Raw genomic sequence first — 24,527 nt, 5'->3', positions numbered from 1 at the left:
GCCCAGACAACCGTGGTTCTCCCTTCTGCTGCAACTCAGTGTCAGGGAGCCTCTTCTTCTACCTGTTTTCCCTTCACTGCTTACGCAGAGTCAAGGATCTCTACTTCATCCCAACCTGCAGTCTCTTCACTTAACAGCTTGGTTCCGCGAGACTTGATAGCCTCTTTCCAGTTGTCTCAGTCGGTCCTGGATGTTCTTGAGGCGTCTCGGAAGGAGTCCACTTGCCAATGTTACCATCAGAAGTGAACCCGTTTTTCGTCTTGGTGTGCTACGCAGCATCAGGAGCCGTACTCTGCCTCCTTGTCTTCTGTGCTGGATTATCTATTGCACTTGTCTAGTGCTGGCCTCAAATCCACATCTATTCGAGTCCACCTCAGAACCATTGCTGCTTTTCATCAGCCGATTGACGGGAAGCCTCTCTCTGGTCATCCTGTGGTTTCCCGATTCATGAAGGGTCTTTTCCACGTTCATCCTCCCCTTAAACCTCCACCAGTGATTTGGGACCTTAATGTGGTCCTTTCTCTTTTAATGAAACTAAACCTTGGGTTTGTATACCGCATCTACATTCGCAAAGCTTGACACGGTTAACAATTGTTAGGGTAGAAAGGAACTCCAGTGAAAGGAAAAGACAAAATTAAGAGAAAATTTAGGACAGAGTAACCAGAGAAAGGAAGAGTTACATTTTTGAAAATAACCAGGTTTTCAGATGTTTACGGAAGATTTTGAGGGAGCTCAGATTCCTAAGAGGGGAGGTAAGATTGTTCCAGAGCTCAGTGATTCTGAAAGGGAGGGAGGAACCTAGTTTTCCTACAAGGGAAACGCCTTTTCGAGAGGGAAAGGAAAGTTTAAGTTTTTGGGTAGATCTGGTGGAATTAGGGTTAGAGGAATTCCAAGAAAGAGGAATAAAAGGGGGGAGAATGCCGTGTAGGATCTTGAAAGTAAGGCAGGCACATTTGAAGTGGACTCTGGAGATTATCGGAAGCCAGTGGAGCTTGGACAAAAGTGGTGAGACGTGGTCGAATTTGCTTTTTGCGAAGATAAGCTTAGCAGCGGCATTTTGAATCCGCTGAAGTCTTTGAAGGTTTTTCTTTGTTAGGCTTAGGTAGATAGAGTTGCAATAGTCCATTCTGGAAAGGATGGTGGATTGGACAAGGACGGCAAAGTGTTTTTGATGGAAACAGGTTCTCACTTTCCTTAGCATGTGAAGGCTGAAGAAACATTTTTTTATTAGGGAGTTGAGGTGATCGTTGAAGGAAAGTGTAGTCAATGATGACTCCCAGAATTTTACTTGAGTATTCAAGATGCAGGGTGGGGCCAGAGGACAGTGGGATGGAAGTTGGCAGTTGGTCCAGTTTTGGGCCGAGCCAGAGAAGTTTTGTTTTGGATTCGTTCAGTTTCATCTGCACAGTGTGGGCCCAGGATTGAAGGTTCGATATACATGAGGATATGTTCACAGAGAGGTTGGTGAGGTTCCGGTCGGTCTCGAGGAGAACAAAGATGTCATCTGCGTAAGTGTAAAGTGTTTCAAGTGGGGAGAGATGGAGGAGTTTAAGGGAGGACATGTAAATGTTGAAGAGGATAGGAGAGAGAGGTGAGCCTTGTGGGACTCCACATATCGGGTTCCAGGGGGATGAAGGAGTGCCCTTCATGTTGACTGTGTAGGAGCGGGAGCATAAGAACTTCGAGAACCAGTCAAGGACTGGAGTTAATACCTATCTCGGTGAGTTGGTAAATTAGGATATCATGATGGACAACATCAAAAGCTGCAGAGAGGTCGAATTGAAGAAGGACGGCGAACTTGTTGCGAGAATGGAGATGTTGAACTTTTGAGATTAAGGAGGTCAGAAGGGATTCGGTGCTGAAGTTAGGACGGAAGCCGTATTGGTAGGGTAGAAGAATGGTTAATTTTTCAAGGTAGGAAGATAGTTAAGTGGATATGATGGATTCTAGCATCTTGGTAAGCAGAGGAATGTTTGCTATTGGACCGTAGCTGGATGGTGTGGAGGGGTCTAGATCAGGTTTTTTCAGTAGTGGGGTTAAGGAGATATGGCCCATTTCTGGGAAGAATAGACCCGAATGGAGGGCGGAATTTATGAGAATGGTAAGAGATGAGATGGCCTGAGGGGGAGTGTTCTCGTAAAGGTAAGCGGGGAATGGATCCAAGGTACAGTTGCAGGATTTCAATTTGAGGCAGAGATTATGGACCAGGGATTCAGAAACTAGTTCGAAGGAAGACCAGGATCTGTCAGCTGGGATCGGGTAGGAGTCTATTGGGATAGGGTTGGGGTCGATTGGAATCAAAGATTTGTAGGAGATTGCAGGTGGGAAGGAGCACCTCAAGGTGGAGACCTTATCGCTGAAGAACTTTGCTAGAGAATCGGCTGAGGGGGAGGATGGAGTCATTTTTGGAGGTTAAGGAACGCCAGATGTTAAATAATGTGCTACTCTGGTTGTTGGATTTGGAGATTTTGTCACCGTAGAAGTTTTTCCTTGCTTTTTTTAGAACAGTATTGTAAAATTTAATATTGACCCTCCAGGAGTGTCTGTCTGTAGGGGATTTAGATTTTTTCCATATTCGTTCCAGAGCTCGGCATTTCTGTTTCAGTTCTCTGTGGTATGGGAGGTACCAAGGGGTCTTACGGAAATAGGAAATGGTTTTAGTGGAGAGAGGGGCGAGGGAATGGAAGGTGGACTCAGAGAGGGCGACCCAGTTTTGCCAGTTAGTTTCTGGTTCTGCTGGTTTAGGGATGGGAGAAAATTGGTCAAGAAAATTGGTCCAGAACAGATTGCTCGAGATTTTTTTTTGGAAGGTAATAGAATTTGAGGGGTGGGATGGGGACCCAAAATGTGATATGAAGATTGGGAGACAGAAAGCCCCTAGGAAGTGGTCGGACCAGAGGACGATTTCCCAGCGAATGTCGTCAGTTGAGGTTTTGTGGATAGTGAGATCTAGAAAATTGATGAGGTCTAGTGTGTGGCCTTTTTCATGGGTTGGGGAGAGTGTGGTGGGGGAAAGCCTAAAGACGAGAGGAAGTTATTGAATTCAATTGCATCCTTACTGGTGACATCGTCAAGGTGGAGATTGATGTCTCCGATGATCAATAATCTTTGAAATTTGAGGAAGGCGTTTGTTATGGTCTCAAAGACAAGTTCGGAGGAATTGTTCCAAGGGGTAGGTGGGCGGTATAGAAGCAGGATACCCAGTGGATGAGGGTGGAGTTCATCATTAACTGAGGCTAACATGTATTCTAATGAGGAGAGGCTGCCCTTTTCAAGGAGCTGGACATCGAAGAATGATTTGAAAAGCAAAGCCAGGCCGCCTCCTTTTCGGTTAGGTCTGGAAGAGAAGAGGCCTCTGTTTGAGTCGCTTGCTCAGGCTTACTTGGAAAGTTGTGTTTCTCATTGCGCTCACTTCTGCTCACAGGGTCAGTGAGCTCCAGGCTTTGGTGTCGGACCCGCCCTTCATTGTTTTCCATCATGATAAGGCGGTTCTCCGTACGCATCCTAAATTCTTGCCTAAGGTTGTTTCGGACTTTCATATTAACCAGTCCGTGGTTCTTCTGGTGTTTTTTCTGAAGCCCCACTCTCATCCTGGAGAGGTGGCTTTGCATACTCTTGACTGCAGGCGTGCGCTGGCCTTTTACTTGAAGTGCACTGCTCCTCATAGGTCTGCTCCCCAGCTTTTCGTCTCTTTTGACCCCAATCGTTTGGGGCACCCTGTTTCAAAGCGAACCATTTCTAACTGGTTGGCCGCTTATATCTCCTTCTGTTATGCTCAGGCTGGTCTCTCCCTGCCGGGTCGAGTTACGGGGCACAAGGTCAGAGCGATGGCAACGTCGGTCCGGTCCGGTCGACCCCAGTGGAGGAAATCTGCAAGGCTGCCACTTGGTCCTCAGTTCATACTTTCACCTCTCACTACTGTCTGGATGCTTTCTCCAAGCATGACAGCCATTTTGGCCAGTCTGTTTTGCAACATCTGTTCTCCTAGTTTGCCAGCTCTCCCACCTTCCCTGTCTCGTGAGCTTGGAGGTCACCCACATGTAGAGAATATGCTGCCTGCTTGTCCTGGGATAAAGCACAGATACTTACCGTAACAGGTGTTATCCAGGGACAGCAGGCAGATATTCTCGCAACCCACCCACCTCCCCGAGGTTGGCTTCTTTGCTTGCTATCTGAACTGAGGACACGCTGAGGAGACAAATGCCCTGAGTCGGGCAGGAGGGGCACTCGCGCATGCGCAGTACATTCGCAAGCTTGAAGGTCTTCAAGCAAGTCTGCTTGCAAAAACGTCCACTAGGGGGCTCCGTCAGTGACGTCACCCACATGTAGAGAATATCTGCCTGCTGTCCCTGGATAACACCTGTTATGGAAAGTAACTATGCTTTTTGTTAATTAGAAAAATTGAAAATCTGGAAAATGCTATAATAGCTTAAATTTGATATTTATAAATTTTCTGGTTTCCAGGTTACAATCTTCTAAGGAATTATTTCAACTATTTTTAACCTCAGTTCTAAAATACCCTGAGACTAATATTCCACCATTACAGAAGTTGTACTATTTAAATTTACCTAAAGAACAAAAAGATAAAGTGGAAGTACAACCAGAAGACTTAGATCTCGCTGGTATTTTGGAATCCTCACAAATTGGAATTTCAGCAACGGCCACTTTATTGGTGACTTTTGTTTTCCTACAAGATAAAGAAGCAGTTCTCTTCTTATGCTATAGGACTGGGAATTTTGAACTCTATGGACAAAAAATAGCAATAATTCCTGATATTTCCAAGTGTACGCAGTCTAGGCGGAAAAGATTTCTTGACCTTTCATCAGTCAGTCCTAAATTTGGGAACTACCTTTCAACTTTGCTTTCCCATGTAAATGTTGTATTACTTATCATACTAATAGATATGTTTTTTTATGAACCAGACCAACTGCAGGTGTTTTTTGTTTTTTTTAAGGCAAGGCAGCCTCAAGAAACCCATGATGTTTCCATTGATAATCCTAATCCTAATTAGTCAATTCCGCTTAAGTGCAAGCCTTTTGGATCTGACGGCCCACGTGCGCTTAGAGTACCACTTTTTAGTCATGAAAAATCACAGTACGCTGTAGTCAGATGCAATAAAACTTTTATTCAACAAAAACACATTGAATACAATGTAAAACGGTTCAGTTATAGAAACAGCACTGTTCCATCTAATGCAATACGTACACTGTAAACCTTTTTTTAAACCAACATTCTACTGAAATAATCAGTCATTGTTTTCTGCACGCAGATTGCACGATTCAGGTTGTGTATCTGACTACTGATGCTGTAAAACTGTCCATAGTCGTGACATCCATTTATCTCCAGATAACAATGCAGCGTGTGTAGGGTCTTCAGCGTGTCTGAGAAGGAAACATTCTCTGCAGGTGTTTCCTTAGTCGTGATGACAGCAGCAGTATCTCTGTCCTCATCAGACTCTTGGTTGTCTGCAGTGTCCTTTATGACTGTACAGATATTGGAATTAGTGCTGTCAGATGATATGGGCGCATCGTTGTCAATGGCGAAATAAAGCTAAAACGTTTGTGGTGAGAGTCCAACTAGGAGTTCAGTGTACGAAGTGTCAGCTTCAGTTGTCTTATCAGATACATGAAAGAAGCTCGCCCGTCAATAGCAATTTGAAATTGTTGATGATGAGATTCGACTCCATGCCTCCCGTACCATATGAAGAGAGTCGAGCACCGTGATTTTTCTCATGAGCTCAGCAGCTCGGGGGTTGGATTCCATGCTTGCATCAATCACTGCCATTACATATCTTTGGACAAGTGACCTGTAATGACGTTTGAAGTTTGTGATTATCCCTTGGTCCATCAGCTGGATCAAAGAGGTCGTGTTTGGCGGCAGAAACACGAGTTTGATGTTGGGTAGTCTTAAATCAGTGCTGTGTGCTATACAGTTATCACACAGCATTACAATGTGCCTCCTACATCTTCTCATCAGATTGCCAAACTTCTGTAACCATTCAATCCACAGTGTCGCCGTCATCCATTTGTTTTTGTTGCTTTCATATTTAACAGGCAGGCGTTTAATGTTTTTTGAAGCACCAAGTTATTTCAATTCTTCCCAATCACCAGTGGCTCAAGCTTTTCACTACCGTCCATATTGCAACTAGACTGATAAAGGGAATGGAAAAACTTCCATATACCGAAAGATTGAAGCAGTTGGGACTTTTCTCCCTGGAGAAGCAAAGACTTAGAGGAGACATGATAGAAACCTTCAAGATCCTGAAGGGCATAGAAAAAGTAGACAGGGACAGATTTTTCAAATTAAGGGGCGCCACAAGTACAAGGGGGCACTCGGAGAAATTGAAAGGGGACAGGTTTAGAACAAACGCTAGGAAGTTCTTTTTCACTCAGAGGGTGGTGGATACATGGAACGCGCTTCCAGAGGCTGTTGTAGACAAGAAAACATTAAATGGTTTCAAAGAAGGTTTGGATAGATTCCTAGAAGAAAAAGGGATTGAGGGGTATAGATAGGTATAGACCATTGCTCAGGAAATGGGCCTGATGGGCCGCCGCGGGAGCGGACCGCTGAGCAGGATGGACCTAGGGTCTGCCTCAGCGGAGGCAACTTCTTATGTTCTTATGTTCTTATGTCAATCGTTCCTTTGGCACCTTGAAGCCAACAGTTTCACTGTGTTTGAAAGCCAATGTTCCATCAGATAAGGGACGCCAGTCCAGATCCATCTCATCGGCGTTGAAAACGTCACATGGTTCATATCCACCAATGCTGAAAGACTAGAGAAACTGGGGCTCTTTTCCCTAGAGAAGCGAAGGCTTAGAGGGGACATGATAGAGACTTACAAGATCATGAAGGGCATAGAGAAAATGGAGAGGGACAGATTCTTCAAACTTTCGAATACTGCAAGAACGAGAGGGCATTCGGAAAAGTTAAGAGGGGACAGATTCAGAACCAATGCTAGGAAGTTCTTCTTCACCCAAAGGGTGGTGGACACCTGGAATGCGCTTCCACAGGGTGTGATAGGTCAGAGTACGGTATTGGGGTTCAAGAAGGGATTAGATGATTTCCTGAAGGAAAAGGGGATAGAGGGGTATAGATAGAGGATTACTATACAGGTCCTGGACCTGATGGGCCGCCGCGTGAGCAGACTGCTGGGCATGATGGACCTCTGGTCTGACCCAGCAGAGGCACTTCTTATGTTCTTATGACTGATGGCAACACTTCCATGACCCATCTTTCTGCACCAAACTCATCTGCATCTTGTTTTTCACCATGCTGCTTCTTAAATTTTATGCTGTTACGAACTTTCCATCTCTCTAACCATCCATTTGTTGTTTTGAAGTCTTCTTCGCCCAGTTCTTCAGATAACTGTGCTGCTTTCTCCATCAGCAGAGGTCCACTGATTGTTAGTTGTCAACTTCTAGCTTCAGCAAACCATCGCAGCAATGCCTGTTCAACATTTCCAGCCTTCCCAATTCTTTTCCGATTTCTGGTAGGATTGCTGTTGTTTAGCCAGTCTTTCAATATGGCTTGCTTTTTTTTTTTTTTTTTGTAAATCCGAGAAATCTGGTTAGGATGAATGCTGTAATGTTTTACAGTAGAGACCTGACTCTCCCTTTAGTCAAGTCTCGTTAAGACATCGACACGTTCAGCCAAAGACAATGACTTTTGTCCAGCATGGTGGACATGTTCAGCAAAAGACAATCATTTTTGTCCACGTGACGCCATGGTGCAGTTCCAAAAATTTGAACACCTGGCCAGGCCTATACTGCTGTTCCGAAACACGTGGCTCATCCATGTCAGAATGTGATAGCTTTTAATCAGAGTGAACATAACGTGAATCAATAAGGTTGAACCATCGGTGCGCATAAGTGGATTGTGTGCTTATCAGAATTGCAAATATACAGAGTTTACATCCATTGACTTTAATGTAAAAAAACGGGACCATGGTGCGCTTAACCGACCTGCACTTAGGTGGAGTAGCAATTCCTATCAACATATTTCCTTAAATCTCAACTTCCCTTGAGAGTGTATAATTTCTCTCCCCTCATAAGTAGTGGATTGTAATCATAATACAGTATATAATTTTCTTTTTTTTTTTGTTATTATTTCTTCTTAAGTTAATTATATTTCCTTTTTTCAAAGCTATGATCTTTGATATGTATTAGAGAATGACATGGGGAAAAAATCTGTCCCCGTCACCGCCCCCGTCCCACCATCCTCTGCACCGCCCCGGCCCCGGCCCACCATCCTCTGCACCGCCCCATCACCGCGGTTCCCTTCACGTCACCACCACCGCCATCCCTTTCACTGCCCCGTCACCGCCACTGCCATCCCATTCACCGTCCCGTCACCGTCCCCGCAGCATCCATATAAGCCTTAGTACTCTAATATATTTAGCTTATTCCGTTCTTATAAATCAAAGTTCCTGCTGCTGAACTAGAGAAAGAGATGTTCAGCTGGCAGGGCTTTGTTTATAAATTTTTATCAACACAACTAATATACTACTTTATCCTAAAGCAAAAAATAAATAAATAAATATTTTTTTTCTACCTTTGTTGTCTGGTTTCTGCTTTCCACATCTTCTCATTCAATTCTTTCCATCCACTGTGTGTCTTCTCTCTGCGTCTTCCATTTGCTGTTACTGTGTCTCTCCCTTCACCCTCCCCCAATTGGTCTAGCACCCATCTTCTTCCCTCCGCTCTCCCATAGTCTGGCATCTGTCTTCTTCCCTTCCAGCATCTTCTCCCCACTCTGTCTTCCACATTTCCCTTCAGGGTCTGTTCCTCTCTACCCTCTTTCAATGTCTGTTCTATTCCTTTCCTCCACCACCCTTCCCTCCCTCCTTTACCATCTGTTCCTTTCTACCACCCTTCAGCTCCTCTCGTGTAGCCTATCTATCTACCTAAATTACAATGTAATCAATCTATCTAAATTACAATGTAATTTGTGCAAGCCGCTGGAGCCTGCGAGCTCGGTCCCAGTCCCATCCCCACAAACCATCTCGCTTCTGTGTTCCTATTTTCCCCATTTCTAATATCTACCCTATGTATCTGACATTGCCCCCCCCCTGTGTCCATATACCATCCCCATGACATGTCGCTTTTATGTCTCTGTCCCTATGCCCCATGCACATAATTTCCCCTCTTTCTGTTACCTTTCTCTGTCCAGATTTCCCCTATCTTCCTCTTCCATACCAGTGTCTCTCTTCTTTTCAACCCCATCTAGCTTCTTTTCCTCTTTCTTTCCGCCCCTGCTTCCAGCATCTGGCTCACCTGCCTGTCTTCCCCTTTCTTTCCTAATGTGGGTTTCTTTCTTTCCCTCTTCATCCCTTTGGCCCAAGTTGCAGTGATGGGGAAGAGGAAAGCCAAGAATCTATTTATTGCAGGTTCCCTGAAGTAGTGTTCAAGGACCAAGAGCCAGCTGACCATCCCACTTAGCATAAGCTGCTCGTAAATGCCATAGAGGAGGAGCGGAGTACCCCCCGTTGTTAGTGCAATCAGAGCACTTTTCTGGAAATTTATCACCCCTGTTCTAGGCAGTGTCAATTGTATACCTTAAGGATAAACAGCATGATGGGGTATAGTGCTTGAGCACCCTATGATCAGCAACTGATAAGCCAGGTCAGATTGCCTGAAGTACTTTTTTCCTTTCACTCCCTCCTTCCTAATTTGAGCCAGGAACACACGCGATCATGCGGTCCAGCAGCCCCCACCCTCCTTCCACCTCACCTTATATTCCAAGTTTGTCGGCTTTCTTTTTCCCGAGCTGCACGCATTCAAAAAGACGCACACGCGTGGCTGCGCGAGTCGATCAAACTTCTCCTCTCCTGCAACTTCCTGTTTCCGGTTGCGTCAGAGGAGAAGATTGATCGACTCGCGTGCACGGCTTTTTGAATGCGTGCGGCTTGAGAAAAAGGAAACCGGCAACTCGGAATATAAGGTGAGATGGAGGGAGGGAGCTGGCTAAACGCTACCGTCGGGCAGTGGCTGTGGGGACCGCGCGATCCTTTATGCCTCACTGCGAAGACAAGACCATTTACCGCTCCACGGGGCAGTGAATGGCCTTGTCCCCGTCCCCGCAGTGACTGCTATTTTTCTTTCCCCGTTCAGGCGGGTTACCCGCGGGTAACCGCCACCGTGTCATTCTCTAATATGTATAAGAATATAAATAATAATAAAAAAAAAGAATGGAGGGAGATAAGCATGAACTTGGAACATAGGATGGAACAATGGAGGTAGTGAGAGAAAGAGATGCTGAGGTGAGGAGGGAATAAGGAGAATTGTTGGGCATGGGTCTGAGAGGGAAAGAGATGGTGCACATGGAGAAATGAAGACGGGGCAAATTGTTGGGCATAGGGAGGGAGAAAGAAAGACTGGACATTGTGGGGGGAGAGATGTAAGGTACAGATGCATGGGATAGAGAGAGATGAGAGGGGAAAATATTGGTTGTAGTGGTGGAGAGGGAATAGTGGGATGGATGAAGAACAAAAGTAAGTGCAAACTTCTATCTTTTCTTTCTATTTAAACTACAGTACTTTATTTTGAGGACTTACTTTAATGTTTAATGTTCTTGAATGTTTAATGTTTTTATACTCTGTACTTACTGTATAGGATCTGAGTTACATACAAATTCAACTTAAGAATGGTTTAAAAAACGGAACTCGCTCTTAACCCGGGGACTGCTTGTACATCAAAGCAAAATGCTTTTTAACAAATCACTCACCCTTCCTATCCAAGGAGAATATTTTATTCAGGAATCAGTATTTCTTAGTCCCATATACATCCTTCTGTTTTTCTTTTACAAAAAGAAAAACAAAAACAATAAGAATTTTGCTCACCAACTCTTTTTCTACTTGTCTCATAAACTTCCTCTTGGAACTTACTGCTTGAACCATCAGCCAATTAAATGGCTTTTAGCTGTCATCCGATAACTGCCATGTGGACTTTCCTGCAGGCATGCTCTCCTCTCAGTGTACATGCTTAGCATTAACATTTGTACCTGGGGCAACCAGCCAGAATTTACAGATTTTAGTTCTATGGCTCTGATCTGAATGGCCATAGATAAGACAACTGTTTATTGATGGGATTTAAGACAAATAGCACTCATAAACTCTGCCTCTTTTGTTGGATGGGCAGTATTTAAAACAGACAAGAATTTGCTTCAGAATCAATTATTCAAACACCCAAGATTTTTAAAATGTCACATCTTTGGTTGCAGGATAAGATGGTTGAGAGAGCAGACAATTCATCAAATGAAGGTTCAGCATTTCTATCAGCAGTTATTATGGTATGCCTAGATATATTTTGTTTTACATGCTTGACATTTAGAAAGATGAACAGATTATGACATTTAGAAAGATGAACAGATTATGGAATTTATCACTTTCAGGTGACAGAATTTGAATAAAGTGTGTCTTGATTTCAAGGGTTGTTACTATGTCAGACCATGTGATTTCTGATGTCCCCCTTGGAAACATACCGTATTTTTTGCTCCATAAGATGCATTTTTTCCACCCCCAAAAAGGGGGTGGAATAGGGGGTATGTCTGATGGAGCGAATACACCTCTCCCCCGGCGTTCTGCTGCTCGTGGCCCCGCCACCTGGCATTCTGCTGCTGCTTGCCCCCCCTGCCACTGCTGGTGCTTCTCGCCACCCCTTTACCTGCTCGCCGCTGCAGAAAAGGAAGAGAAGAGCCAGTGGTGTGCAATTGGGCCCACAAGTCTTGCCCCTATGTCAATTCTGATGTCGGAGAGAAGGTCTGGACCAGCCAATCAGGGGAAGGCTTGAGGGCCTGATTGCACGCCATCGGCCCTTCATGGAGTTGCGGCAGCAAGAATCAGCCACTTTGCTGTGTCAGCAGCAGCGTCGGGTGTGTGCGTTGAGTGCGCTGCGGTCCAGGAGTGCAGGAGCCTCGTATTGGTCGGAGGAGCCAGCTTTTTGGACTTCCGTCAAGGGATCTCCAGGCTCCTGAGACATTGGCTGTGCTCCAGTTCTTGCGGTGTGGCATTGAGGATTGTGACAGCCCATTCCTGTGGCAAGTTTAGTGGGTATGTGTATTTAGTGGTGCGAGTGTGCTAGTGGCACTGGTGGGGCACGGCCTGGGAGATGAGCCTCTGGTTAATTGGGGTAGTGGGGTGTTGGTAGATTGGGGTTTACCAGGGTTTGGTGAAGGGGTTTTTTGTGCTCCTTATGGCTCCTGCTAAAAAGTTTGGTTCCAGGGGAGGGAAGGGTTGTTCTGCAGCGGTGGACCAGGGAGGAGGAATCAGCGCGGCAGGGAGGAAGGCAGGTTTTGTGGAGTTGCGGCAGCAGTGGACGAGCGGCGGACCAGGGAGTAGGAATCGGCGAGGCAGGGAGGAAGGCGGGAGGGAGGAAGGACAAAGGTTGGAAGGCAGTGAGGGGGAGGGAACAAGAATTCAGGACATAGGAAGGAAGGAGGGAGGGAGGGAGGGAATAGGAGGAGACAATTGTTGGGCCTGAGGAAGTAAGGAAGGAAAGAAAGAAAAGAAAAAAAGAACTATCTAGCGCAACCAGAAATCACAAGACAACAAAGGTAGAATTTCAATTTAATGATCAAAATCTGTCTGCTGCAATATATTTGTCTATTTTTCTAGGGGGCTGGGTTCAGAGGCACAATTTGATTCAGAATATTTTTTTCTTGGTTTTTCCTCCTTTAAATCTAGGGTGCGTCTTATGGTCAGGTGTGTCTTATGAAGCAAAAAATACGGTCATTTGTGTAATTGAAAGCTCTGTTTGAACTCTCTACTAATAATGCCAGTCTTCCTTATGTTATAAGCAGGGCAAGATTAATTATTTGATGTGCTTTATTTATTTATTAGGATTTATTTACCACCTTTTTGAAGGAATTCACTCAAGATGGTGTACAGCAAGAATAAGTCAAATATAAGCAAATAGACAATTACAGCAGTTAAAATATTCAAATTACAATCAAAGTATGGCATAGTATGCTACATTATAATGTCAACACAATACATGGTAAAACATTTTAGTGGACAGCAAAGGCTTTAGACAGCAAGTGTGTTAGGCCTCCATAGTAGGATTGTATAAGAACAGCCATACTGGTTCATATCGATGATCTATCTAGCCCAGTTTCCAACAGTGGCCAATCCAGGTCACAGTACCTGGCAGAAACTCATATAATAGCAAGATTCTATACTAGCAATCCAGGGCAAGCAGTTGTTTCCCCCATGCCTGTCTCAATAGCAGACTATGAACTTTTCTACCTGTCTACTGGAGGATTCAATTTAAGTATGCAACTGTAATTTTCAAAATATTGCATGGTATTTTTTCTCTGTTGTTCTCTGTTTCATTTAATTCTCAGGAACTCTCCAACTCTAGGAGTTCTCAGAAATATAAACTTGGCTTTCCCACTGTTAAAAATATAAAAATTATGGCCAAATTCTGTCGATCATTTTCTTTTTTATTCGTAAAAGTTTGCAATGACCTCCCTTCTACAATTAGAGTTCTCTTTCATCTACCCACTTTTCGTTAAACATTGAAGCCATATTTATTTCAGAAATTTATTAATGATTTTTCTATTTCAAATAAATAATCATAAAACATAATACATTTGGCTTAAAATATACAGTTCCTGTTCTAATCTTATGTAAATCTACTATAATAAAACCCTAAGTGTGCATGCGCACTCCTACCTGCATGATCTGTGATCCATATGTCTGTGGCAGGCAGGAGTGCTCATGCGTGAGGCAGTTGGTGATACAGGTAGGGAATGTTTTCTTTCTTTTTTTTTTTTTACGTGCCGGCCCTGATCCTGTTATCATCTCCAAGTTGAAGTCCGAGGGAGCAATGAAGAAGGCGGAAAAAAAACGGGAGGAGGGCAAGGCCGAAGCCACCACTCTGGAGTTTTCCGCCGGCTCCCTTCCCCCATGACAGCGAGATATCAGAAAAGAGCCTCCCCTCCGAACAGGCACAGGAAAGGGGGTGAGAAGGGGGGAAAGCAAAGAAAGGCTGCCCGATCTCCTATGAATAGCGTGAAGGGGAGAGGGAAGCAGGGAAGGAAGGGAGAAGTTAACTCAGCGCACCACAGGGTGAGGCTAGGAGAAGGAGCAGATGATCACAGCACGAGGGAGGACCATTGCAAAGGGAAATGAAAGGGGGTTGAAAAAAGCAAAAGTGGGACGGGAAATGGAAAGGCAGGGGGAGGAAGCCTACAATGGAAAAAAAAAATAAAATTAAACAAGGGCGACACGGAGGCTCTTTTGCTAGCTGATCTCGGTGACGGCTTCAAATTGAGTGGGAAAAAAAAAACACTGCCTAACAGAGGAACAAGGGCAGGAGGAAGAGGATTCTCTAGCACCGTTAATGTAATGGGCTATAAACACTAGTTTATTAATATTCTTTTTAACTGAGTTGAGCCTCCTGTTGGGAATGAATCGGTATACAAATCAAGATTAGATTAAATTCTTCCAGGATCTGGTCCAAACCTTTCTTAAACCCAGCCACGCTAACTGCTGTAACCACATCCTCTGGCAACGAGTTCCAGATGCTTAACTATTGTTTGAACCAAATATTTCCTCCTATTTGTTTTAAAAGTATTCCCATTTAATTTCATTTGATGTGTGTCTGATTTTTGTACTTTTTGAAAGTGAAAAGTGATTCACTCTTACCAGTTGGAGGTGAGGCGTGGCGTAGTGGTTGATGCTGCTGCCTGAGCACCCCTGAGGTTGTGGGATTGAATCCCAGGTACTAACTGCTTGTGGACCCCTGAACAAGTCACTTAATATTCTATTGCCCAAGTACAAAATCTGTATATATGTAAACCACTTTGAATGTGTAATCATGAAAAGGCGATATACAAGCCCCATTCCCTTTTCCCTTTCTACACCACTCAGAATTTTATAGTCCTCAATCATATCCCACCTCAGCCATCTTCTTTTCCAAGTTCTTTAGGGCTCCTTTATTAAGGTGCACTAGCGTTTGCTAACCCCGCACTATGCGCCAAAAACAAATGCCAGCTCAATGCTGGCGTTAGCATCTAGCGCACGTTCTAACCCACTAGCGCAGCTTAGTAAAAGGAGCCCTTAGTCTTTCCAAATACGAAAGAGTTCCATCCCCTTTATCAATTTTGGTTCTCTTTGAATCTTTTCTAATTCTGCTATATCTTTGTTTGAAATATGGCAAACAGAACTTTGTGCAATAGTCAAGGTGAGGTATGTACCATTGGAGTGGTACAGAGGCATTATATTATTCTCAATCTTATTACCATCCCTTTCCTAATAATTCCTAGCATCATGTTTGCTTTTTTTGCCACAGCTGCACATATGGCAGAAGATTTCAGTGTAGTGTCTACATTGACATCCAGATCTTTTTCTTGGGTGCTGACTCATAAGGTAGACCAGCATAAGGTAAATATGATTTCCAATGCGCATCACTTTTCATTTGTGCACATTAAATTTCAGCGGCCATTTGATGCCCAGTCTTCCAATTTTCTAACTGTCACAGTCCTCATTTGTTTTGAAGATGACCCAAAACTATTCAACCACTTCAATTTGTCATTCAATTTCCAGATCATTTATAATATGTTAAATAGTACTGGTCCCAGTACAAATCCCTGTGACAGTCCACTGTTTTACTCTTCTCCATTGAAAAAAGTGACCATTTAATACCCTCTGTTTTCTGTCCAATAACAAATTTCTAAACCACAACTGAACATCACCTCCTATTCCATGATTCTTTAATTTTATTAGGAGTTGCTCATGAGGATCTTTGTCAAAAGATTTCTGAAAATCTAGATACATATGCATCAACTGGCTCACCTTTATCCACATGTTTATTCATACCTTCAAAAAAATCAAGCAGCTTGGTGAAGCAAGACCTCCCTTGGCTAAACCCATGCTGACTGTCTCATTAAAAAATGTTTGTCAATGTGTTCTGTAATTTTATTTTTTATAATAGTTTCCACTGTTTTGCCTGGCACTGAAGTCAGGCTTACCGGTCTGTAATTTCCTGGATTGCCCCTAGAACCCTTTTTAAAAATTGTCATAACATTAGCCACCCTCCAATCTTCAGGTACTAAGGACGATTTTAGCAATTTCATTTTTGAGTTCTTTTAGTACCCTGAGATGCATACCATCCGGTTCAGGTGATTTATTACTCTTTAACTTATCCTTCTGTTACGTCCCTTCGGGATTCCATATGCTAGGTGTTCAATCCTAAGCTGCAATCTGGGAGTTGTAGAAATCCAAACACTTTTCTGGACACATACTCCATCCCCTTAGCCTGAGAACTAGCAAACATATCTAGTTACAGTTTCTGCAAGCATAAGTAATATAAGATTAGCCGCTGCTGGGTCAGACCAGTGGTCCATCGTGGCCCAGCAGTCTGCTCACGCGGTGGCCTTTAGGTCAAAGACCAGTGCCCTATTAGAGTCTAACCTTACTTGTGTATGTTATGTTCCAGTAGGAACTTATCCAACCTTGTCTTGAATCCCTGAAAGGTGCTTTCCCATATAACAACCTCCGGAAGAATGTTCCAGACCTCCACCACTCTCTGGGTGAAGAAGAACTTCTTTACGTTTGTACGGAATCTTTTCCCTTCTAACTTCAGCGAGTGCCCTCTCATTCTCTTCACCTTGGATAGGTATGAACAATCTCTTTGTCTCTACTAAGTTAATTCCCTTCAATATCTTTAATGTTCTCGGTCATGTCCCCTCTCAGTCTTCTCTTTTTAAGGGAAAAGAGGCTCAGTTTCTCTCGTTGTAGGCAACTCCCCCAGTCCCTTAACCATTTTAGTCGCTCTTCTCTTTAGAGTAGTACATATGTCCTTTTTCATGTACGGCGACCAGTGTTGGAACGCAGTATTCCAGGTTTGGGGCGTACATGGCCGGTATAACAGCATAATAACCTTTTCAGATCTGTTCATGATCCCCTTCTTAATTCCTAGCATTCTGTTTGCTCTTTTTGCCACCGCCAGTATTGCACGGTACGGTTATCATTGACTTGTCTACAAATACTCCTAAGTCTCTTTCCTGGGGCTCTCTCCGAGTATAGCTCCGGACATCCTATTTTCGTGCAGATGATTATTTTATTAACGACATGCATCCACCTTGCACTTATCCACGTTGAACCTCATTTGCCATTTCGCAGCCCCAATCCTCGAGGGTATTTATGTCACTTTGTAGGTCTTCACAATCCCTTCTGTGTCCTCACTACTCTGAATAACTTTGTGTCATCCGCAGATTAATCTCCTTACATCATCGTGCCAATTTGTAGGTTGTTTATAAATATGTTGAAGAGCACAGGCCCGACACCGAACCCTGTGGCACTCCACTCGTGACACTTTTCCTGTCCAAGTATTGTCCATTCACCCCTCACTGTCTGTTTCCTATCCGCCCACCAGTTTTTAATCCACGTGAGTATATCACCCTCGATTCCATGGCTCACAATTTTTCAAAGTAGACGTTCATGTGGAACCTTGTCAAATGCCTTCTGAAAATCTAGATATACATTGTCGACCGGGTCACCCTTGTCTATAGAAACATAGAAGATGACGGCAGAAAAGGGCCACAGCCCATCAAGTCTGCCCACTCCAACAACCCTACCCCCTTGAATTTACCCCCCTAGAGATCCCACATGTGTATCCCATTTCCTTTTAAAATCCTTCACACTGCTGGCCTGAATCACCTGAGGTGGAAGTTCATTCCAACGATCGACCACCCTTTCGGTGAAGAAGAACTTCCTGGTGTCGCCATGAAATTTCCCACCCCTGATTTTCAGCGGATGGCCTCTTGTGGCAGAGGGGGCCTTTAAAAAAGAAGATATCATCCTCCACCTCAATACGCACGGTGATATATTTAAATGTCTCTATCATGTCTCCATCTCTCTCTACGTTCTTCAAGTGAATATTAGCTGCAATTTATTCAGCCTTTCTCATACGGAGAGGTCTTTGAGTCCCCGAGTACCATTTTGGTGGCCATTCTTTGAACCGACTCAACTCTCAGCACATCACTTTTGGTAATGTGGCCTCCAGAATTGTCACAATACTCCAGATGAGGCCTCACCATGGATCCTGTACAATGGCATTATATACTTCGGGCTTCCGGCTGATATCTGCCCATTTATTCCTTCGAGACCGTGCAGTAAGTTTGTCAAGCTTTCCTTTGCTGATGCCATGCCTGGCTGGCTCCTCATCAATTTGTGTCCGTCAAGATGATCGATGATGGCGGTCCTTTATCAGCGCCTCTACCATCTTTCCCGGTACCGAAGTCAGACTCACTGGTCTGTAGTTTCCTAGATCTCCCTTCGAATCTTTCTTAAAGATCGGTGTAACATTTGCCCACTTTCCAGTCTTCCAGAAGCTTTCCTAATTTGATTTACAGATTGGTTATTAGTTGGAGCAGTTCAGCTATAACCTCTTTCAGTTCCTTGATTACCCTTGGGTGGATGCCCGTCCCGGTCCCGGGGATTTTTCCCATTTTTAAGCCTATCAATCTGCATATCTCCTCCTAGACCTGTTAGTCACCAACTCTGAACGGTTATTCACCAACTCTGAACTTTATTTATTCACTTGATCTGTAATATCTTATAATCATTGTAAATCGCATAGTACTTCACAGTCCTGCAATATATAAACTGTTGTTATTATTATTATTAGACTGACCGTCTTCCCTGCCAGTTTCCCATCTTCATTTCCTGTGTAAAGCCTAGTCGGCTTCACGGTATATTGGATATATCCTCTTCCGTAAACACAGACACAAAAATATTGTTCAGTGTGTCAGCGATGACTTTGTCCTCCTTTAGTACTCCCTTTATTCCCTGGTCATCTAACAGCCCCACCGCTTCTTCGTGGGTCGTATTTCTCCCCCTTAGTATTATAGAAAGAATGGCTTAAAGTTTTGGCCTCCTTGGCCTATTTTTTTCTTCCATGCAGAAGTCTTTTGCAGTTGCTCTGTTTTTTTTTTTTTCTTGTTTTTTTTTGCTTAAAGTTCAGTTACTTGGCTTCAGTGCCTTTAGACCCCCTTCCAGAGGTCCCCTGTTGGAGGAAAGGACGCAGTCCCCGCAGTGCTTGGGCTGCTGCTTCACAGATAAACCTTGGTGGATTCTTGTGGAGCCAGCCTGCTGTGTGCCACCCTTCCTAAATTCAGGGTCCCTTCCCATGGGGAGTTTGCTTGCCTACTGACCTTGTCACGGATTTTAGCACAGCTGTATGTGCTTAAACCCCACCCGGGTTTCAAGACGCAGATTGTCTTTCCTACTCGCAACTGCGTGGCAACACATGTTGCAATGATCAGTGGGGACGGAGGTCATAGTCGGTGTCCAGCCAGCTGGCAATCTAAAGATCTTCAAACTCTGATCATTTGGAGAAGTTTCTGAGGCAGAACGTCCTCTCTCTCCATTTAGCTGCTGTTAAAATTGCTGACAATCAAAGCACTGTAGAACTGAGTATCCATCCACTATTTCCTATGGAAACTTCAGGGATGGCTTGTGGATCGCTTTAAAAAATTGTTTTTCACAGTTTCTGGGGTTAGGGTTCAGGTCCCCCACCTCCCCTGCCTTTTTGGGTGCAAATTCTCTGGCGGCCGGCCATCTTGGATTTTCAACGGTCTTTTTTTTCAAAGTTTTATTTCTGCCTCTGTATCATTCAATTTGCTTAAAAATTGTTTGGGATGGACTCCCCCAGCCCCTAATTTGCTGGAATGTGTGCAGTGATTACACCGGATTGGTACCAGATCAGCGATTGTAAACCACGTGCCACAGCATGAAGGGGGAGGGGCAGGAGCTTCAAAATTCACCTCATCTGCATACTAATAGGGCTGGGGAAGCCAACCTAGGTCCATGACCTCATGGAAAAAATATGGCCTTCTAGAGACTGGCCCACCTGCATTCTGAGTCTGGGGACTCTTTTGGTGGGGAGCATGTGCCTCAACAGATTCCTGCCATGGTTGTGGGGTGTGACTTTTCACCAGAATTTATTCGGTTTCTCTGGAAAGCGTATTCTGTGGATCCCGCTTATTCGACATGGCCAGTGGGTGTTCTCAGCCTGTTGCGCCGGTGTCAAAGCTACCTGTTCGGGAGCCATCTCATCCTGCGGTGGCAGACCTCGATTGCAGTAGTTGCCATTCAGATATGCCTATGCTGTCTCCCTGGTTCTATTTTGGATCCGACTGATACCCTTGCCAGGACTAGTCATCTCAGCCATTTCTGAGAGTCCAGATTTGGGTGATGACCCTTCTGTACGGAGACTTTTTCTGTTCACCTTAATTGCTGCTGATCTGAAAAAGAGCTTATAATTGGTTCCTCCCACCTTCCACTTCTCAGGCTTCAGTCATGGATTGCTCTAATGTTCTGTCTTCCTTTTTTCTCATCCCATCCACAGCTTCTTGGGCTAGTTACAGAACATAGGGACTCTCCAGAGAGTTCTTTCCATCCTTCTAAAGCTATGTCTAAGCCTATATCCACTGACGCCCTGATTTTCAGCAAGTCTTTGAACAACCTAAAGTGGATTCCACAGTAGCGCCCTTTCCTAATGATGCTTAAGGATTCTCAGGATCACAAGGTAGACATTATTTTGAGGAAAGGTTTTTGAAGTGGCTTCTTTGGATATGAAAGCGGACAGTGGCTGCTTCCTTTATGGCACAAACCTGTCATTCAGATTTCACGTATGTGTCCTCTGCGGACGTTCCTCCCTGTTCTCCTCTGGTAATGGATGGTGTGAATATGTAGCGGACATCCTTTATGATCTCATTTGAGTTCTGTAGTAAAATCTCTGCTTATTCAGTGTCTGTGCACCAGACTCTTTGGATCCGTCATGGGCTGGGGACACTGCCTCCAAGGCCACTTTAAGCAGACTTATTTTAATGGTCAACTTTTTGGTAAAGTTCTAGATGACTTAATGACCAGTATTGCCAAGTGCCACCCTAAGTCTCTCTCTGTAGAACAGGTCTCGTTGGTCAGTGGGAGGGGATCATAATTTTTGTTCCTCCCGCAGATTTTGTCAGGACTCCAAGGGATCTTCCTCTCAAAGATATTTCCAGGGCTACTACCCTCGTTACAGCAGTTCCAATTCCAGGTAACCACAGGTTCCTGAGCAGTGGCTGCTCCTAAGAAGCCCCAGTGATGCCAGGAGTCAGGCGGAGATTCCTTGCATCGGACGTTGCCTTTCTCAGTTTTATCAGGAATGGACACATGTTTTCATTGGATCAATGGGTACTAGACATCAGGAGGGGAACAAGATAGACCTCTTTTGCCCTGCCTCCGCATGTGTTTCTGGGACTTTCCTGAGGGCTGTCTGGAAAAGGAAGTCCTGAGTCCATGCTATTTTGCAATGTCTGTTAGACATCGGAGCGATAGAACCCATTCCAGAACACAAATTGGACTTAATTAGATACTCCTTATACTTCATCGTGCCAAAGAAAGGCTCGGAAAACTGGAGGCCCATTCTGGAACTAAAGTCGTTCAACCACTTCTTGTGGTTTCCTCATTTCCGCATGGAAACAGTGCGCACAGTCATAGTTGCTGTTTTACCAGGGGAGTTTCTAATGTCCTTGGATCTCATGGATGCTTTCCTCCATATTCCAGTCTACCTGGAGCATCACAGGTTTCTGTGTTCTGCAACAACATTTCCAGTTTGCTGCACTGCCTTTGGTCTTACGACGGCACCCCCGCACATTCACCAAAGTGATGATAGTTATGGCATCTTTTTCTCCGCTAGCAGGGGATCCAGGTCCATCCTTACTTGGACAGTTAGTCATATTCAAGCTCCGTTTCTAGTTGCAGGGCATTGGAGTGGGATTGTCAACTTCAGGAAGAGCAACTTGGCTCCCTCCCAGTTCCTGGAGTATCTGGGTCTTCTCTTTAACACCAGGCAGGGTCTTGTGTTTCTTCCCGAGGTATGTAGACAGAATACTTCAACAGCAGATCAGAGCTCTTCTGGCTTGCCCGGCTTCAAGTCCTGGCTTTATCTTCAGATTCTGGGATCCATGGCAGCCTCTTTGGAGGCAATCCCTGAGTCTGATAACACATGTGCCCGTTACAGGAGTCCCTCCTCTCCCAGTGGTCTCTGCAGTGTGTCAACCTCTTCAGATGCACTCCCCTGGATGGAGCCAACTCATAGCTGCTTGATGCTAGTGGATTTAGAGGGAGGCTTTTGGATATCAGGGCAGGGCAGGCTTCTTTGGATATCAGAAAGAATGACTCTTATGACGGATGCCAGCTTGTCAGGTTGGGGGTGATCACTGTGGGGACCGTTATATTCAGGGGCAGTGAAACTCCTCGTCAGAAACGTTGGCTGATATCGTCTGGAGCTCAGGGCAATTTTGCTGGCGTTTAAATAATAATCATAATAAATTTTAATATATTTATATACTGCAATATCTCACGGTTCAGTGCGGTGTACAATAAGAGGTAGGAACTGTAAAATCACAGCGAATTTACACCATAAAACACAATAACATTATATATAAAAATATAACATTAAGAAATTAACTTATCTAGATTATACATATTTATCAAACAGATAAGTTTTTAACGATCTGCTAAAGGCTTGGGTAATGAAGAATTTAAGATCAAACCACTAAACTTTTGTTCCAAAGTCTTTTCTGAAAAGATAGTTTTGACACTAATGATACTGCCAGGTACCCCTGCGAACGTATCAAAAGTGACTTTTGTAGTTCTGGGAGAAAAGGCGATAACAGTCAGGTGCACAGGTAGTATTCGCTATCCATCTTCCCTAGGGTAGGGCCAGGTCAGAGAAGCATGCATCCTGGACATGAATGCGTCGCTATGTGGATGGTGTCGTCGAGAGCATTTTGACTTCCTGGACCATTGGATGATTTTCCAAAGACATGCTGTGGCAGGGATGGTATCCATCTATCAAAGAAGGGAAGAAGTGTCTACGATGGCAGGTTGGCTAATGTACTGATAGAGGGCTATAAACTAGAAGTGATGGGGCAGGGTGATCAAAGCCCCCAGGTGAGTACATTAAAAACCTGCCGATACAAAAGATTCCTTGACAGAACGGTTGCCTTCCAAGCAAGTCTGCGGAACGACTGGCTAAGCATCATCATCAAGCACCTCTTCATCCTAACCTCAACTTCAGAAAACTAGTTAAAACCAAACCTGTTCAACCGATTGTGACCAAGGATTCCTAAAGTCTTCATTGCTTACCCCACGCTGTATGACCAACCCATCTTATTGTAAACCGCCTCAAACTACTTCTTATTGTAAACCCGCCCCTACAATGTGACCTTACTCCTGTACAATTATTCATGTACTCAAAGACTTCATTGTTTTTTTCGCGTGAATGTCCAGCTGTTCTTTATTGTAAACCGCCTCGAACTACTTTGGCTTTGGCGGTATATAAACAATAAATTATTATTATTATAAGCCCTCAGGTAACGTAAATCATTGAATACCTCTACACGGATGGAAAAGGGACAATGTCTGGAAAGCAGTATATACTAATGCTCAAAGTATGGGAAACAAGATTCTGAATCTAGAAGCTGTGATGAAAGAAAATGAGTTGGATATAGTGGCGATCACAGAGACGTGGTTCACGGAGAACCATGACTGGGATGTAGTTATACCGGGCTATAATCTGTTCAGGAAAAATAGGGTAGGAAGAAAAGGAGGGGGGGTAGCATTATATGTTAAAGATCATATTAAAGCCACACAATTGCAGGATCTGCAGGGCAAGGAAGAGGCACTGTGGATCAATTTGGAAAGAGGGAATGGTAAATATATTTACATTGGTGTGATATACAGACCTTTTTCACAGACGGAAGAAGTGGACAGAGATTTAATAGTAGACATTCAGAATATATCTATAAAGGGGAAAATTTTACTAATAGGTGATTTTAACATGCCGGATGTTGATTGGGGTATCCTTATTGCGGGGTCTACTAGAAGTAGAGAGATCCTGGATTCTCTAGAACTGTTCCAGCAGTTGGTAATGGAACATATGCGGGATGGTGTCATACTGGACTTATTGCTTGCAAACGGGGAAAGCGTTTGTGATGTTACAGTGGGTGATCATTTGGCATCCAGTGATCATTGCATGGTACGGTTTAATTTTAAGATGGGTATAGAGAGGGCTCATTCAAAAGTAAAGGTTCTAGACTTTAAAAAAAACTAACTTTGTTCAGAAGGGGGATTAAGTCAAGGAATTGTTGTCTGGATGGAAACATCTGGAAGGAGTAGAAATGCAGTGGGTAAAACTGAAAGGAGTTATTGTAACTGCGACAGGCCCTTTTATGAGGTAAGTAAATAAAAGTAAGAGGAAAAGAAGGTTGCTTTGGTTATCTAAAGTAGTAGCTAAGAAGGTAAGGAATAAGAGGTTAGCATTCATAAACTACAAAAGATTGCAGAAAGAGAAAGACAAGCAAAAATATCTGGAAAGTTAAGAGATGCTAGTTGAGTAGTCAGGAAAGCAAAGATGCACATGGAAGAAAAAATAGCTGATAAGGTAAAATGGGGAGACAACCTTTTTTAGATATGTCAGTGATAGGAAGAAGTATAAAAGTGGCAGGGAGAAATATGTAGAAGCTCCCTTGTC

At 44.0% G+C, this 24,527-nt stretch overlaps 1 protein-coding gene across 1 annotated transcript in view; it reads left to right on the top strand.

Moving 5' to 3' along the window:
* The window catches only part of MCM3AP (minichromosome maintenance complex component 3 associated protein), a 556,273-nt gene that overhangs the window by 358,801 nt on the left and 172,945 nt on the right, over positions 1–24,527 (top strand). The window contains 1 exon segment of the mRNA XM_033944925.1: positions 11,218–11,286. Within this exon segment, the coding sequence (XP_033800816.1) occupies positions 11,218–11,286 (69 nt within the window).

The sequence above is a fragment of the Geotrypetes seraphini genome, chromosome 5 (genome assembly GCF_902459505.1).
Source record: "Geotrypetes seraphini chromosome 5, aGeoSer1.1, whole genome shotgun sequence".
Lineage (NCBI taxonomy): Eukaryota > Metazoa > Chordata > Amphibia > Gymnophiona > Dermophiidae > Geotrypetes > Geotrypetes seraphini.
This window is presented reverse-complemented; position numbering and strand designations above follow the sequence as displayed.